Source organism: Ictidomys tridecemlineatus, chromosome 7, assembly GCF_052094955.1.
Source record: "Ictidomys tridecemlineatus isolate mIctTri1 chromosome 7, mIctTri1.hap1, whole genome shotgun sequence".
NCBI lineage: Eukaryota > Metazoa > Chordata > Mammalia > Rodentia > Sciuridae > Ictidomys > Ictidomys tridecemlineatus.
Window position 1 is genome coordinate 81373359 of NC_135483.1, and position 17880 is coordinate 81391238.

At 40.5% G+C, this 17880-nt stretch overlaps 1 protein-coding gene across 1 annotated transcript; it reads left to right on the forward strand.

The window, feature by feature from the left end:
- The first annotated feature begins 12073 nt into the window (after positions 1-12073).
- LOC106145378 (vomeronasal type-1 receptor 90) lies at positions 12074-12733 on the forward strand. Its single transcript, XM_013365204.2, has one exon. The coding sequence runs from the start codon at positions 12074-12076 to the stop codon at positions 12731-12733; it is 660 nt and encodes a 219-aa protein (XP_013220658.2).
- The last annotated feature ends 5147 nt before the right edge of the window (positions 12734-17880 follow it).

A 17880-nucleotide genomic window follows, 5' to 3' on the forward strand; every position in this document is an offset into this window, starting at 1 on the left:
CCTGTAATATGAAAGTCAAGAATGTAATCCCTGGAGCTAGAGCTCACTTGTAGAGCACCTGCCTAGCACATGTGAGGCACTGGGTTCAATCCTCAGCACCACATAGAAACAAAGATATTGTGTCCGCCGAAAATTAAAAAAAAATATTAAAAAATTCTCTCTCTCGCTCTCTCTCTCAAAAAAGTGGAATTTATACACAATGGAATATTACTCCGAACTAAAAAAGAATAAGATCAGGGCATTTGCAGGGAAATGGATGGCATTAGAGAAGATAATGCTAAGTGCCGAATGTTTTCTCTGATATACGGGAGATGATTCAAAGTGAGGTACGGAGGAAAATTATGAGAAAAAGATTACCTCTAGACAGGGAACAGGGGTGGATGGGAAAGGAAGGGAGAAGGTGAATAGCAAGGATGGTGAAAGGTGATGTTCTTCATTATACAAAATACACGTATGAAGATGTGAATTTGGTGTCAACATACCTTATATACAAAGATATGATAAATTGTGGTATAATGGTGTATTAAGAATTATAATGTAAAAAGAGCTCATGTATCACAGCATAATTTGGCATGAACATACTTTATATACAGAATTATGAAAGATTGTGTGAATGGATGATTATTAATGTAATTCACTCCACTATTGTCATGTATGAAATAATTTAAAAAAAAAGCAGGAGAATTGGTACAGCAATACAGCCAGATGTTCAAAGTCATCACAATCCATCATATAATGCAAACTCATTTCTAGTCTGGTTACCACTTGAAATGGAAAAGTACTAGAGACATCACTAAGTCGCATGCAGGGGCATGAAACCATTACTACTGATTGAATCACCTCCTCACTATATTCACAATTATCTGCCATTATCAATGAGCCACTGTCAAGTGGTCCCCAAGAGGCAAAGTGATCACACCTGCGGCTGCCCCACTTGCATGGAGGAGACAACTAGCCCAGGTGGATTCCAGCACTTTATTACCAACACAAGCAGCAAAGATAAGCCACACGACAACCCTGAGACACCTGGTCCCACTGGGTGACACCACCTGTGGCTGCAGGTGCTGGGGGCTCTGCTGCTGGGAAGCCAACTCTGTGCTACAGCCAAGTAGTTTCATGAACTCACACGGAAGCTGAAGAGAGCATTGGTGATAACTTGTCTTCCTGTTGGAAAAAGTTCCTGTAGAGTTTCTTTCAGTTTTCCACTTGGCTCTGTCAATGACGACATTTCATGTTATTGGCACATCTGGAAATAGCCTGCACCTCCATTCTCCCACAGTCCTGTCCACAGAGGTTCCCCTGGGAGTTACCAAATGCACCCCCAGGCCTGCAGGGACCACTCAGCTCATTTCATGTAAGCCCCGACAGGTGGCAGAGCCCCTCAGGCATCCTGTGAGGATGGCCTGGGTTTGGGGTGTTTAGTTCCCTCTTTGGTGTCCTTGACTAAAGCCATAGCAAAGCTCTGAATTTAAACTTCATCAGCCCCAAATGTCTGTGTGGTCGAGGATGGAGCTGTTGGGAGGTGGGGGACCAGTAAGGGGGTGACCTGGGAGCTGAGGACGTGGCTCAGGGCAAGCACTTGGAGTGCCAGGGCCTGCTACTGCATACCGAGTGTCACAGAGGGAAGAAAAGATGGGCCCAGCAGGTCACTGGGAGCAAACCCTGGTGGGATTCTGGGACCCCTGCCCCTTGCTCTCTGTCACTCTCTGGATTTTTCTCCCTGCCCTCTCCCACCATGACATGGTTTGTATTTAATAGAAAAAACTTCATTAACTTAAGTTATGCCACACTGACCCCTGGTCCCTGTTTTCTTCCTTTTTTGGTGATATCACTTGTTGTGGATGATGTAGAATTACCCCAGGAGCCGAGCCCTGGACATGACTAAGAGGATCATCAGAGTTCTGGCTGCCACAGGAAGAGACCTGAGGGAAGCTTCTAGCAACCCTTGGAAGCCCCAGAGGAAGGCAGGAAGGCGCTGCCCCTCCCTTTGGGGGGTCCCATGTTGGCCTGCAAGGCCCTACGAGTCCTGGGTGGGCCCCTATGGTCTGAAGATCCCTGATGTCTTTGGCTTTGGAGGGGCCATAGGTCACTTTGTGCTACAAGGAGACATGTGTCCTGGCTTGTTGAGGTTGCAAGTCACCAGCAAGAGCAGCAGCTTTTAAAGTAGCTACTGGGTTGGGAGACAGAGGTCCCCTGGGTGAGAGAGGGAGAAGGGAAGGGAACAGAGGGAAGGGGACGCAGCCTCCCTGTTTCCTTCTTGAACACAACCAGTGAAACTCCACAACCTGTGGGAGCACAAGAATCAGAATCAGCCTGTGTCCTGCTGTCATGTGTATCTACAAAGAATGAACAAGACCATGAGAATGAATGGCCAGTACCACAGGACCAGCCCTGAACTCCTTTCCTGTTGTGGCAGGGCTCGTTAACAAGAGCTCAGACATCTGTTCAGGTCAAAGGGGCAGCAAACGGCAATGTCTTGCCAAAAAATGTTGCCAGGTGGCTCAGGGGATCTGGGTCATGGGGACACATCTTGGAAGTTACTGGAGCTCTCATCACTGAGGACAGAGATGTCATGGGGGACAGGCAGATGTCACAGTGGGCTCTTCAGCCATGAGCTGCCCACCAACCTGGGTGTCCATAGCCTCCTAGTGAGCTGCACCTGGGGAGGATGGGGCAGCCTGTTCCCATGGCATTTCCCCTTGGGGGGCTCCTGCCTCAGTTCTGGGGGGACAAGGGCTAGATTAAACCCAGCAATCAGAAGAGATGAGCTAATAAACATGTGGGCACATAAATGCACCACAAGGGAAACAGCTGGTCTATAATCTCACATTGCTTTGGCTCCAACTGTATAACTCTAATAAAATAGGGAAACAGTAGACCATGGAAACATGAAGGTTGCTGGGGATTCCAGGAAAAGGGGGAGGAGGACGTCTGTAGTGGGGGACCCCTGGCATGGTGGACCTACTCCCTAAGGTACTCTGATGGCAGCTACTCAATGCTAAGCTTTTGTCACTATTTATAGAAATACAAGGAGTTTAATTAATGATGATCTATCCATATCAATATTACATTGGCCCAACAATTCTGACAATGCCATAGAAATGCAAGATGTAAGTAATAAGGAGAACCCTATGGTGGACATGCGTATGGGGACTCTAGAGTATGTCCGCATTTTTCTGTCCACGTATCTCATTTAAAAGAAATAAAGTCAATTAAGTGCAACATACAGAATATGCTCAGGGACTTCTGTGGACTCAGCATTGCCTCAGCAGAACAAGCCCTCACCCAGGGCACACAGATGCCTTTCTACCTGAGTTAATTATGCACAACACCCAGCCTCACTTTTACTGAATTTGCCTTTGAAGTTTTGCTGTTTCTTTTATACCAGTAGGTTCAACAAATTAATTTTTATATTTTCATTCTTTTTTTATAGAGAAACATGAAGAAAAGTCCCTAGGAAGGACACCAGTTCCTTAGGTCCCCAAATTTTTTAACACCCTTCTGTCACCCAAGATTGATTACTAATTTTACAGTAATGTAACCAGTAATTCCTTAACCATGGAGGAAAATGTGTTCCAAGTGATCCTACACCACTCAGGCTTGAGGAGAAAATGATGTGGGGTGGCTCTAAAAGAATAGCCCAGCTGAGGAGCTGCAGAGTGGCACCTTTAATGCCAGCAGCTCAAGAGGCTGAGGGAGGAGGATTCTGAGTTTGAGGCCATCCTCAGCAAGCCAGTGAGGCCCTAAGCACATTAGAGAGGCCCTGGCTCAAAAAGTAAATAAAAATCACTGGGGAGAAGCCTCAGTAGTTAAGCACCTCGAAGTTCAGCCCCAGTCCCAACAATGTACACAGGGAGATGCAAGGTGGCTGGTTCAGTGAAGCAGGGTTTTTCGGAGCTCACCTGCTTGGGACTCCAGCAGTGGGAATCCTGCTTCTCCCCAAGGTTGATGAGAAATGGATTGATCTAGTACTCAATAGAGGACAAATAGCCCAAGAAAAATAGATAGTTTGAGTACATTAAACAGGGAGAAAGGAAAAAAAAAGAGAGAAAGTTGTTTGCAGGAGGCATAGGAATACCACACAGCCCAGGAAAAGCTGAAAACTTCTAGAAACAGGCTTAGTGAAGGGGACCCCAAGACTGAAGGCCACTTAGCCTGGCAAATAGGGAGGCTGTGGGACTCAGTAAACCAGCCCAGGAAAGATGCCCTGAGCTTACCAAACATCAACCTAGAGCTGAGCTATGTGCCATCAGGGATTAATGCGCACCTGCCTGAAGGCAGCTGGGAAATCAGATCCTGGGGTCTTCGGAGGGAATCACGTGATTTTATCTCAGACTAGGGAGGACTCAACTGAGCCCAGCAAGCCTAGGGAAAGTCAGGCCCGCCTCTGTCCCACCATGCATTCCAGTGGCTTGCAAGGGCTCCATGGCCCAGCAACAGCAGACCAGAATTTAAGATGTGGGTGCAAGGGCGTTCTGACTCAGCCCACTGCTGCTTGGCCTCCGCTTGACTCAGCTTGAGGCTCAACACTCGTCTAGGCCTGTGGCTGGGTGCTCAGCAACTGACCCCAGGAGGTCAGAAAGGGCAGCATCCACAAGCAAATGAAATGGCAATTGATGCAAAAAGTTTTAATACAATACTGGCAATCCAAATGTCTTCTCTGATAAGCAAATGCTGATCCGTAAGGGGAGGCGGAGAATGGAGGGACTGTGAATTATACAGAAGGGACCGAGGGAGGGAAAGAACAGTGGAATGAGATGGACATTATCACCCTATATATGTGGATGACCACACCACTGGTATGACTCTGAACTATGTTCAGTCAGAGGAAGAAGTTTTGCTCCGTCTGTGTACAATGTGTCAAAGTGACTGTACAATTAACTAAAACAAAGTTAAAAAGACTGGCCTGTTGCATACAAAAACCTTAAAATAATGAACCACGATCAAGTGGGGTTCATCCAAGGGGAGGCAGGTTAGTTCAGCTTCTGGAAATGAATGAATATGATTCATCCCATGGAAAGACTTAAAGACAAAACCCATCATAATTTCAATATGTGCAGAAAAAGCATTTGACAAGGCACAGCATCCATTCCTGCTCTAATCACTACAAAAATCAGGATAGCAGGAATAAAACTCAACATGGGAAAAGGTATATATGCTTCACCCCAAGCCAACATCATTCTCAATGAATAAAACTGAAATCAATCCCTCCTCAATAGGAACAAGACAGGGAAGCCCTCTTTCACCACCTCTAATCAACGTAGTCCCTTTAATATCCTAGCCAGACAATTCAGACAAAAAGAAGTTAAAGAATACAAATAACAACTGAAAAATATTCCTATTTACTGTTAACATATTCTATCTTTAGAAAACCCAAAAAACTTCACTTCTAGAACTCATTGATAAATTCAGCAAAGTAGCAGGATATAAGTGTGTTATGGGTAAAAAATAATAAAAGTTTATCATAGAAACTTAAAAAAATAAAATAAAATCAACACCATGAATCAACTGTGCTCCTTTACACCAATGAGGAATCAGCTGAAGGAGACAGAAAACTATCCCATTCACAATAGCCTCAAAATGGCTGGGCCTGGGGCTCATGGCTAGAGCACTTTCCTTGCAAGAACAAGGTGCTGGGTTTGATCCTCAGACCACATAAAAATACAAAAATAAAAAATAAAGGTATTGTGTCCAAATTTTATATATATATATATATATATATATATATATAAAAAATATATATATATATATATAAAATATATATATATATAAAATATATATAATATATATATAATATATATATATATACACACACATACCCATATATATATACATATACATATATATAATCTCCTCAAAACTAAAATACTTGGGAATCAGTCAGACAACAGAGGTAAAAGATATCTACAATAAATACTAGAGAATACTAAAGAAAGAAATTGAAGACTTCAGAAGCTAGAGAGAAATATCAAGTTCTTCTATAGACAGAATTAATAATGTCATACCTACCAAAAGTATTCTACAGATTTCTTACAATTCCTTACAATTTCCTTACAATTCCCACTCTTAATAGAAATAAAAATCTATCATGAAACTCCTTTGGAAACACAGAAAATCAAAAAGCAAAAATTAGCAAGGACACAAGAGACATCACAATTTGATCCTTAAATCATACTACAGAGCTATGGTAATCAAGACAGCATGGTATTGGCACAAAAGCAGACATGCAGACCAAGGAACAGGTTGGAAGGCACAGAAACAAATCCATGTAAGTACAGTTATACTAGACAGAGATGCCATAAACCTACATTGGGGAAAATATAGCCTCTTCAGGAAATTATTTTAGGAAAAATAGAAAGTCATATGTAGCAAATGAAACTGAAACCCTAACTCTCACTTTGCACAAAAACCAAACACAATGTGGATTAAGAATGTGAGCAACAGACCAGAGACCCTGCTCCTACTAGAAGGAAATGTAGGCCCAGCTCTCAATCATCTCACCTTAGAAATCATCTTCCTCAACAAGACTCCTAAAGTTCAAGGAATATGGTCCAGAATCTATAAATGGGATGAAATAAAAATAAAAAGCTTCTTCAAAGGAAAAGAAACAATCATGAACATGAAGAGCCTACAAATGGGAGAAAATCTTTGCCACCTGATCATTAATTTCCAGGATATACCAAGAACTCAAATACACCAAAAAAAAAAAAGGTAATAAATGGACAAAGGAACTGAACATGCACTTCCCAGAAAAATAAAAGGAATGGTCAACAAATTTATGAGAAAAGGTTCAACATCTAGCTATCATAGAAATGCAAATTAAGAACACACTGAGGCTAGGTGCAGTGGTGCACACCTGTCATCCCAGCAGTTTTAGAGGCTGAGGCAGGAGGATTGTGGGTTCAAAGCCAGCCTCAGCAAAAGTGAGGAATTAAGCAGCTCAGTGAGACTCTGTCTTTAAATAAAATACAAAATAGGACTGGGGATGTGGCTCAGTGGTCAAGTGTCTCCTAGTTCAATCCCCAGTACCCACCCCCACCAAAAAACAAACAAAAAAACAACAATAACAAAAAAAAACTAAACCACACTGAGATTCCACCTGACTCAATTCAGTGCGGTAATTACCAAGAATGCAAGTAACAATAAAGATTGAGGAGGATTACAGAAAGAGATTCATTCACACACTGCTGGTGGGAGTGCAAATTGGTGCAGCCAGTATGGAAAGCAGTATGGAGATTCTTTAGAAAAAGGAGAATGGAAGCACCATTTGAGCCACTTATACCATGCTTTGGTATATACCTACAGGACTTCAAATCACCATACTTTAGTGACACAGCTACATTCATGTTTATAGAAGCTCAAGTCTCAATTACTAAGCTATGAAACCAACCTAGGTGGCCTTCAACAGATGAATAAAGAAAATGTGATAGATAGATAGATAGATAGATAGATAGATAGATAGATAGATAGATAGATAGATAGATATAGATGGGAGGGAGGGAGGCAGGCGGGCAATAAAGGGAAGGAAGAAGGATCCAAGGGTTCAGAGACTGATGGGTTGGTGCACAGGGGCATACAGAAGTCAGTGGACTCTTTTCAGAGTGAGCCAGTTTATTCTCCACAATTTCCTCTCAGGACCAATGTGGAGATACAAGGTGGTTGGGAAGCATATGCATTGGGAGTCACGAGACACATTTTCTCCATGTGTTGCCATCCACAGGTCACATCACATAAGTTGATATTTTATCTCAAGCCACACTAACTCTGTGCCTCAATGTGAGAGGCCTGAGGTTGGCTTATTATGAATGGAACTGAGAAAGCAACTCGGGCTCCTCTGACCTTGGACGATGACACATACACTCAAGAAGATTCCCTCCAGACACTTCTTGTTTACCATTGTCTGAGGACAGGTGAGGAATTGGCCTTGCCTTTGGGGACACCGTCCCTGCCTACTGCAAGACGGGTCCTGTCAGGCTTCACCAGAACACCAAGGTTACCAGTCCACTGAGGGGTGAGCTCAGGCCCTGGGTCCCATATAACCTCCTCCTGGAGGCTTAGCTCCACGTCTGAATACACAAGAGGCAGGGAGGTGCCGGAGGATGGCATTTTGGAGTCCAACTCTTGTCACATAATAATTGCAACCCAGGTATTCATAGAATTACTATTTACTTGAAATGTTATATCAGTTTAATTTCATAGCATTAGTATAATTTATTATACTAATATTATAATAAATACCAGTATTATTGTTCACGTGTAAATTAGTATAAATGTGCATGAGAAATAATAATTCAGGAGATTGACAGATCTAGCTCTACAATAATCTCTAGGACTTAAAATGTTTCAAAACCTATCATTTCCATTCAGAAGATCAGACATAGGCAAACTAAAAATCCTATCTAATATTAGTCATAATAGAAACTTTAAAAAAGTTGATGAAATTTAATAGTTTTAAATGTACCCAAGTTCACTACATGTGAATTATTAATTATTTCTTCTTCACTATCACATAGTTATTATTTTAAACTTAGAGAATGTTAATGCCTTTTGAAAATGTCCTCAAAGAAAAAAGAGAAGAGGGCTGGGACTGGGGCTCAGGGGCAGAGTACTCGCCTAGCACAGGTTCCATCCTCAGCACCACATAAAAATAAAATAAAGGGACGTTTCACCTACAGCTAAAAAAATACATTTTACAAAAATTATAAATAAATTGTAGAGGGATCCATAGAGTTAAGGGAAGGGAGGTGAGAGGGGAGTTCAGGGGACTGAATTAGAACAAACTGTATTTCATGCACTGGCAATTCTGTCAAATTGTATCCTAATGTTATAAATAACTAAAAACAATCAGTGAAAAATAATTCCCAAAAAGTAAAAAGAGGTGTGATTTAACAGTTTGTTACCAATTAAAATACTTTACAAAATTAAAAAGGGAAACCCTAAGGATGCACAGAGATAGACAAAATAGAATAAATTTTAATTTGTTACCAAAAAAAAAATACACAATGTTTTCACAGCTAATCTCCCTGTTGTGGTATTAGTATACAGAGCCAGGGACATTCATCTGGTGATAGTTAGGACTTCCTCATATTGGAACGTTGTTCCTTGACACCTATTGTGTTTCTGAGGCTCTCAGGTTCACTAGCTGACGTTTAGCTTTAGAGTTCTTTACTAATGCAAACCATGGAGAAAGACAGAATGTAACCAGAGTTTTCAGAAAAGGTAATTCTGTCATGTGGATTCATTGAATTTTAAAAAATATCCCAGGGATGAAGGGAGATTTAAAAATACTAGAAGAAGGGGCAGAGGCTCAGGGGCAGGAGCTCAGGGACAGGGGCAGGGGCTCAGGGGCAGGGCACTCACCTGGCACATGTGAGACACTTGGTTCAATCCCAGCATCACATAAAAATACCATCTGTAACTAAAATAATACATTCAAAATACTAGAATAAATACAAATTTGTGATAAAATTAGAAAACAAATAACTGGGCAAAGTAATATTATTATAGAGAACCACAGGTCCCTGATCTGGCTATAGTTTATGTCCTTCTATGTTAACACACATTGTTCCTTGATTCCTAAAAATTCCTAGAGTCCTTGCCCTCTCCCAGCTGATCTGTCAGCTTTATTCTTTACTAATGCCCAATCCCTGAGACAGCAGAGAATTTTAGACAAGGATTTTTGCATAAGAAGTGATTTCTGAAAGGTAAGGCATATTCTGCTTTTGTTAGTTTATTTCTAGAGGCACCAGTAAATCTAAGCCTTTGCTTTAATTTCACTGAAGTTTCTGTAGCAAAGAAGACCAGCTTACAATGATCTATAGGAAGCTTATCTTACCTTCCATGAGACACATTTAATTTTTGAAAGCTTTTTTTGGTGTTCTTGTCATGCTAATCTTGATTAATGATGCTTGGAAATGAAAATGATCTTCATAAAAATATAGTCCAAGTACAGTTTCTATCCAGTCACTGAAGGATCACAGAATTTACATTTGCACATTCATCAAGTTAAATTACAGAGAATAACCTCCAGGAATTAATGTAATTTTAAAGGAAGATGAATGGCAATTAGACCATAATAGTGGCGATCTTTCCCATCTTGTTCCCAAATGTCTGGATGCAGGCATTAAAAGCAGGATGGCAGAAGCTTGGGAAATGAGAGCAGATTTCCTGAAGGACACGCAATGATTTGGAGGCCTGCTCCCAGCACTCAGGTGTCTTTTAGGTTCTGAGTGAATATGCATCTAGAGGTTTCTGAGCTAAGGAATGTTGCAGCATCTTCCAAACAGGAACAATTCAAATGGAAGACTTGCAGCTGGACTTCACCTTGCTTATTGAAGACACTCCCTTTTTCTCCTTAGGGATGGACAGGCCAACTAGAATGTGATAGGTGAATTTTATTGGTCCCATTACCAGTGCCTGGAGCTTAGTTTTGAAATACTTAATTTCCCTTGAAATTGAAAGTTTTATTGCATTTACAAAGTGTGTGCGAGACCTCTTCCTTCATCTGAGGAGAAGCAAGCAAACAGGTAAACTGTTGGCTAAACTCTACTTGTGCCAGGCATACATGTGACCAAAGATTCAGGAACTTTGGAATCTCAGGCAGGAGGATGTCTTTCAAGGCCAGCCTCAAGAACTTAGTGAGGTACTAAGACTCTCAGTGAGAAACTGTCCTCATACTAAAAAATAAATAAAAAGGGCTGGGGGTTGGGGATGTAGCTCAGTGGTAAGGCACCCCTGGGTCCAGGCACCAGTTCCCTTCCTGAAAAATGTCCCCTTTGTTGCTTTCTACAAATGACCCTGGAGTGGATATGCAGCTAATTTCAGCAAGTGGTGAGTGACAGCACTACTCCTGTTTTTCCACATCTCCTGATCCTACTTTATAAAACACACACACACACACACACACACACACACACACACACACACACACACACACACACACATTGGGTAGGAATCATCCCAACCCAACACAAGGATGCTGGCTTCACCTGCCACTGAATTGACTCTCACCAATCTGACTCACACCAAAAGGGCCAGGGCAAAAATGCTACCTTCCCTCTTTTACTCAGGATGCAAACAGAGATGAAATTACTCACTTGGGTGACATGGCTGACCCTGAGGGTAAGTGATGGTGACTGGATTAGAAGAAGCTATGTAGGGGCAGGACACATAAGTACACAATTCCTCCCAATTCTGTACTCTATAAAGAGAGAGTGGGATAAGCAGGTGAAGTTGTCCTCCTAGATGATCCATTTCCAACTCCAACCTGGGGAACTACAGCTTTCCCTGGGCAATGTCTCCATAGCAGCATCGTTTCAGAGATGCCATTCTCAGGAAAGACAGGATCACATCTTAGGAAGCGGGAAGGGAGGGATTAAAAGGAGGTGGTGGAATTTATAGTCTAAAGAAAAACGCAGTAGGTCCGCCAGACAGGGGAAGTCATCACCATCTCCCTGAGGTGAGGAGCATTTACAAAATCATTGATCTGAAGAAGGAGTGGTGCACAAGCTAAAATTAGTTAATTATTTTTAAAAATTGACTATTTTCCTTGGTCTGGGTTGGGGTGGACCAGCTTTCCTGAGGGCTGGACAAAATTTATGCCCCCGAGCCACATGCCATCCCTTGAATTTAAGTTGATAATGGAAATAAAAGGCTATCCTTTTATTTCCATTATACTTCCAAAGAATGTTTTTTAGTAAATGATGATTCTAGTGACTGTAAAATGTGACATAATAACAGAATTCTGCTGCTGTCAAACACTTCTCTCTGCAGAAACACGTCATTTGCTTCAACATCCCCATGAAGATGGACCGAGATTCCAGACTCAGGGTCATGAGAAGTGCCTTCTACCTACAGGGTGGGACCGGGATCTCGACCAACACCTGTCTGCTCTGCCTCCACCTGGCTGCCATCCTCGGGGGCCAAAAGCCCAGGCTCATCAACCTCCCCATGGCCCACCACACACATCATCCTACTCCTCACTGTGGCCCTTTTGGTATCCACAAACATCTGGGAAGTGCAGGACATTCCAGGTGATGTCAAATGCAAAATTCTGGTCTTCCTGCACAAGGTCATGAGGGGATTGTCCCTCGTCACCACCTGTGTCCTGAGTGTGCTTCAGGTCCTCACCATCAACCCCAGTGGCTCCTCGCTGGCCAACTTCAAAGTCAAATCTGCAAACCCCATCCTGGGGGCATGTCTGTTCCTGTGGGTCCTCACCATGGCCATTACCAGTGACCAGCTGGCTCTGCACGGTGGCCACCCTAATGCCATGCAGCCAGGTCTTCTCTTTGTCAACAGCCACTGCTCCTTCCTGCCGAAGTACAGGGGTGTTTTCCTCCTCTTGGTAATGCTCAGAGACATCTTCTTCGTGGGCCTCATGGCCGTGTCCAGTGAGTATATAGCTACCCTCCTGCACAGACATCAACAGCACTGCCTGTCCCTCCATGGCTCCAGGCTGTCCCCTCAGACCTCCCCTGAGCACAGGGACACTTACAGTGTCCTACAGCTGCTCAGCTGCTTCACCGCCCTGTACTGTGCAGACTCTGCGCTCTCCCTGCTCATCAGCAGGATGAGGAGAAAGGATCCCATGCTCGTGACCATCCACAACGCGGTGGCCAGCGGCTATGGCACACTCAGTCCCCTGGTACTGCTCAGGGCGGACACGCAGATCCTGAACATCTTACGAGCCCAGTGGAGGAACAAAGCTCAGATGCTGACAAGATGCATCTAAAATAGCTCCTCCACTCTCACTTACAAATCCCTCTATCTCACACAAACTTCTTTCTGATATGATTTCACCAAGTGCAGCAGATTTTCTGTCTGGTAAAATTATCTATGTGACTACAAATGACCTTGTGTATGGTTTTACTTGATATCTGCATCAGTGTCTTTAGGTACATCCACGGACTTTTACAGTCTCATCTTATTTTCTTTCTTCTTGTTTTATGAAAACTTCTTTTAAAGAAGTTCTATTAGAGCCACATTGTACCTTATTCTGTCTGAAAATATACTATTTTTAAAAAAAGACTGCAACATGGCTATCAATCAGGCAGTGCCATAACCCCAAATGTCCATCAAGAAAAGAATAGATATTGTCTAGCATGGTCCAGTCCATGGGTTCAATCCACAGCAACTACAGGAAAAAGAAAAAAAATGGATAAACAAATGCAGTGGGGCTAGAGATGTGTGTATGAACAGGCACATTATATATCCATATACACAAACATGCAAGCATATATATATAAATTATATATTATAATTTATAGATATAGAATATCACTCTGCCATAAAGAGAAATAATACATGCAACAATATGGATAAATCCCAAAAGTATTCAGCTAAAAAAAATCAGACAAAAACATCAGAGATTGCTGAGTAAAATTCCATTGTGTATTTAGAAAATAATGCTGTTAGCCAATTGCAAAAAAAAAAAAAAAACCCTACAAATGCCAGATGTTTTCTCTTATATAAGGAGGCTGACTCATAGTGGGGTAGGGAGGGGGGGCATGGAAGGAATAGATGGACTCTAGATAGGGCAGAGGGGAGGGAGGGGAGGAGACAGGGGATTAGCAAGAATGGTGGAATGTTATGGACATCATCATCCAAAGTCCACATATGAAGACACAAATTTGTGTCAACATACTTTTTCTATATGTGAAAAATTGTGCTGTATATGTGTAATGAGAATTGTAATGCATTCCACTGTCATGTATTTAAAAAAAAATCGATATTTTTTTAAATCACATATTGTATACTTCACTCTTATAAAGTATGCATAATATGGAAACCCAAGAGTCACAGAGCAGAAGTTAGTGACCAGCGCCTGGGAGGGCAGGAGAGTAACTGTCTGCCTGAGGGAGACTTGGTTTCCATTGGTGGTTTTTCAAAGCTGTGCAACAAGGAAAGTTTGTAATAACATTGCACCATTTCAAATATCACTAGATCCCATTTTCAAATGGACATTATTAGGAGAAATGAATCTCATTTAAAAACAACCCCCCCCCAAAACCTGAAAATGCTGGGATTCTGCTCAATGATGGTGGGCATAAACTCTGGTGACAGGATGGCACTGTGGCACTGCAGACCCCAACTGTACTCTGGACCACCTACTCAGAGTTGTTAGAAATACTGGCTTCCAAGAACTGAGAACCTACTCTGCCAAGTCAGGTGTGGCTCTAGCTTCTTCCTAAATGTTGATCCTAATTTTCCCAGTGGTCTTGGGTCCTATAGGAGGAATCCTGACTTTATGGAGAACAAACAAGGGCTGGAAACCAAACTGATTGTCCCAGGGTTACCCACCATGTACACCATGGTTCTGATGGATTTATCAGTCTGAAAATAAAATCCAGCCCGTGATCATTTCTGGTCAGAGGAGGATGGAAAGAGAGGAATCATCAAGGGGCTCCAGGAACCTTCAAGACTGAATTAGTCTTCACATCCTCATTGTGGTGATGGTTCTGTGGGTGTATGTATGTGGCAGACCTAAAAAGCTGTTCATTAAATATGTGTGATTTATTCTTATCAGTTTCACCTGAATAAAATTATTTTTAAACGAGTAAAAGATATTAAAAGATAATTCAACAAAAGGCAGACAGCAACTATGCCTAAGGAAATATGGCAGACACCACACATCATTATGGAATTGTAAGAAAAATCAATTAATTTGAAAAGAAACAAAAAATTGACAAAACAAAAAGTTGGGGACAGAAGCATAAACAGGCAAGTAAAACTTCATCAAACCAAAAGCTTCTTCACATCAAGTAAGGCAAGAACAGAGTAAAGAATCCAACTGACAATGAGAGAAGTTACCTGCACATCACCAGAGAAGCGTACAGTGTCTCAATACAGAGGTCATCCCTGGAACTCTAACAAAACCTGGGGAAAAACTCCTAAAGGAGCTGGGCACAGTGGCACACACCTAGAATCCCTGTGGTTCAGGAGGCTGCGTGGCAAGGATCACAAGTTGGAGGCCAGCCTCAGCAAGTTAGCAAGACACTAAGCAACTCAGTGAGACCCTGTCTCTAAATAAAATTTTAAAAAAAGACCTGGGGATGTGGCTCAGTGGTTAAGTGCCCTGGGTTCAATCCCTAGTAGAAAAGATCAGAAAAACTTAAAATTCTATATTTGTTAAATTCATAATTTTGATCCAATATGCCTAGGTTAATGTGTTTTTTTTTCTGATTACACTCTGCTTTACTCTAAGGCCAACTTACAAGGGTTAACTCTCAATCAAACATATGAGCTCATAAATTAAAAGCTTTTAAAAATGGATCCAAATACCTTTGGTTAATATGATTTTAAAGATTCAATTTAAATTGGAAAAATAAATAAAAGTACAAATGTCTTTAACGTTTTGTTTCTAAATGATTAAAACAGCTGTTAAAATGTTAATATGTATAAAGTGTCTGACATCCATTGTCTCTAGGATTTTTATTTAACAGGAAAAAAAGATTACTAATACTATTCAGTGCACTTGTCTGATACCCTTTTTTAAAAAAAAACATTCGTAAATCACATCTATATGTATATGAAAATAATCATGGATGTGTTTGTTAGAGACATATAATTGGTTTACAAAGTTAAAATGCTGTTAAATATAATATCAAGTACTGTTAACTCCTTAAATTCCTTAAAGTCAAATACTTAAAGAATGTTGGTGCTTTCATAAATTGGTAAATTAAAAAAATAAAATTATTTTGTGTTATCATAAAAACAAGGTTACTATAAAAACAAGGTTACTATAAATTAAAAGTCCCAACAGGTATAATTCTACATACAAGGAGTCAAGAGGTTAACTGCATTTCAATTAAAATACTGTAAATAACAAAAATATTTCATCTTATTAAAATGGATTAATTTATCTAAATTCAGAAGTTTATAATGGTCATTTCAAGGTACAAACTAAAAGAAGGATCAGTGGATTTAAAATGATTGAAAGGTTCTAAATATAAAAATATTTAGTAAAAAAAGTTTCCAGGTAAAATATCTTTATGTGGTAAAGTATGATTATAATATATCTAAGTAAACAATAAAAGGGTCTAATTAAATAATATAAAGATCTACAAATAAGAGATAAATATTAAAAGGATTATATGTAACTAAGCTGGTTACATATGTAATACAAAATATTCAAGGTTGTTCCATAAGCACAAATATTAATGTTCTGATATATTTATATGTTCAAATGACAAAAACTTCTAAAAATATAAATTACATTGTGTCTGTTAAGTTTTATCCCCTAGAACAAGTAATCTTGGAAGAATTAAGGTTTGTACATCTGTGGCTAAACAGCAACTGTTATTTTAAAGTATTGTCCTACATTACAGAGTCTAGATTTTCCTTTAAAAGCTAACCTTGGTTAATATAAAAAACATCAATAAAAGTGGTTCAATACTCTTCTCTACAGATTAAATGTGTTCATATCTTTCAGGTATAAAAGTCTTTAAGGTAAAAGGTTTAAAGGAACATTTTATCAAGCTGGTGTTCTCCAAACTAAAATTGTCTGTAATGGTAATTTAAACTTATAAGGATAATATAAATAAATCCCCAATAGAATCTACTATTTGATGCTTTGTGACCAAATCTTATGTTACCTTTTACACTAAGATATAGAAATTTAAAAGGTATCTTAAAAGATAATGAAAGCCTGATCTGTTTAGAGGTTAATATTGTAAAACATTTTTGCCACTTTTCCACATGAAAGAGCGCTCAGACTTCCCTTAATTAATGTTTCAGATATACATCATATTGTGCTAGCTGACTTTCATACAGACTCAGGGAAAAATATATGTAAACTTTATAAAATGATATCTAAGAAAGAGAGACAAAGATCAGCTTCAGAACTATAAGACTTTGCCTAGGATTTGTGAAGAGCCCTGCCTTACCCGAGATAAGGCTCAGCCTCCCACCTGCAACTCATCAGAATGACTTCAAGATAGGCCAGACTTCAGTTATTTAATGTTCAAAAAAATGATTTTATCATAAAGATGACTGTGATCTCAAATAGAAATATAAGTTATAACTCAGCCAAGTTTCAAAATTATAGATAAGCTAAATATGTTCTCACTATTGTTAATGTCACTGTGTATTTTCATTCCAACTGAAAGAAAAGTGACCGGGACACTAGCAACCAAGAGACCTTTATTGTGGCAATGCATGATTAACAGGAAGAGCATGAGAGCCCAAGAAAGAGCAAGAGAGGAGGACCTGGCAAGAGAGAGTTTTTATAGCCAAAATCTAATGGGCTCTCTGAGTCCGCAAGCTGCCTTGTTGGTGAACAGTGATTGTGTCACACAGTAGTTGCTAAGGTGTCATCTTCTACCTTCAGGCAGACAGGGCAGGGGCCAGATGTGGATTTCTATTGCACCAGATGGGTGGGGTCGAGTATTCAGCCTTCAGACAAACCAGCAAAACTCACATTTGTTCAGCCTGCTCCACAAATAACAATAACTGCTACCTGTTAAGGCTGTACAGAGGTAATACTTCATGAACACACAGCTGAAGTTAATTTGAGATATTAAGCCATCATCTGTAGACAGATCAGAATTAAAAGGGACTAAATTAAATGCAGAAGGGGCTGGGGTCGTGGAATCCGCAGTAGGATGCCTGCCTTGCATGTGGGAGTCACTGGATTCCATTCTCAGCATCACATAAGTTGATGGATAAGATAAAGGTATTGTGTTATGTACAATTTAAATAACCAAAAAATTAACTGTAAAGTTATAAACATTAACGTTAAAGCCCAATATTCTTAGTTTAAGACTGACTTGCTTAATGTTTAAAGCCAAGGCTTAAATAATTAGGTTAAAATAAAGGGGCCAAAAAAATCAATATTTGGCTCTTGCCCTCTGAGTCAGGCTTAACCCAGGACAGGGGGAA

Excerpts from the sequence above, each read along its gene's own strand:
- LOC106145378 (XM_013365204.2), top strand. The coding sequence starts at position 12,074 with ATGAGGGGATTGTCCCTCGTCACCACCTGTGTCCTGAGTGTGCTTCAG.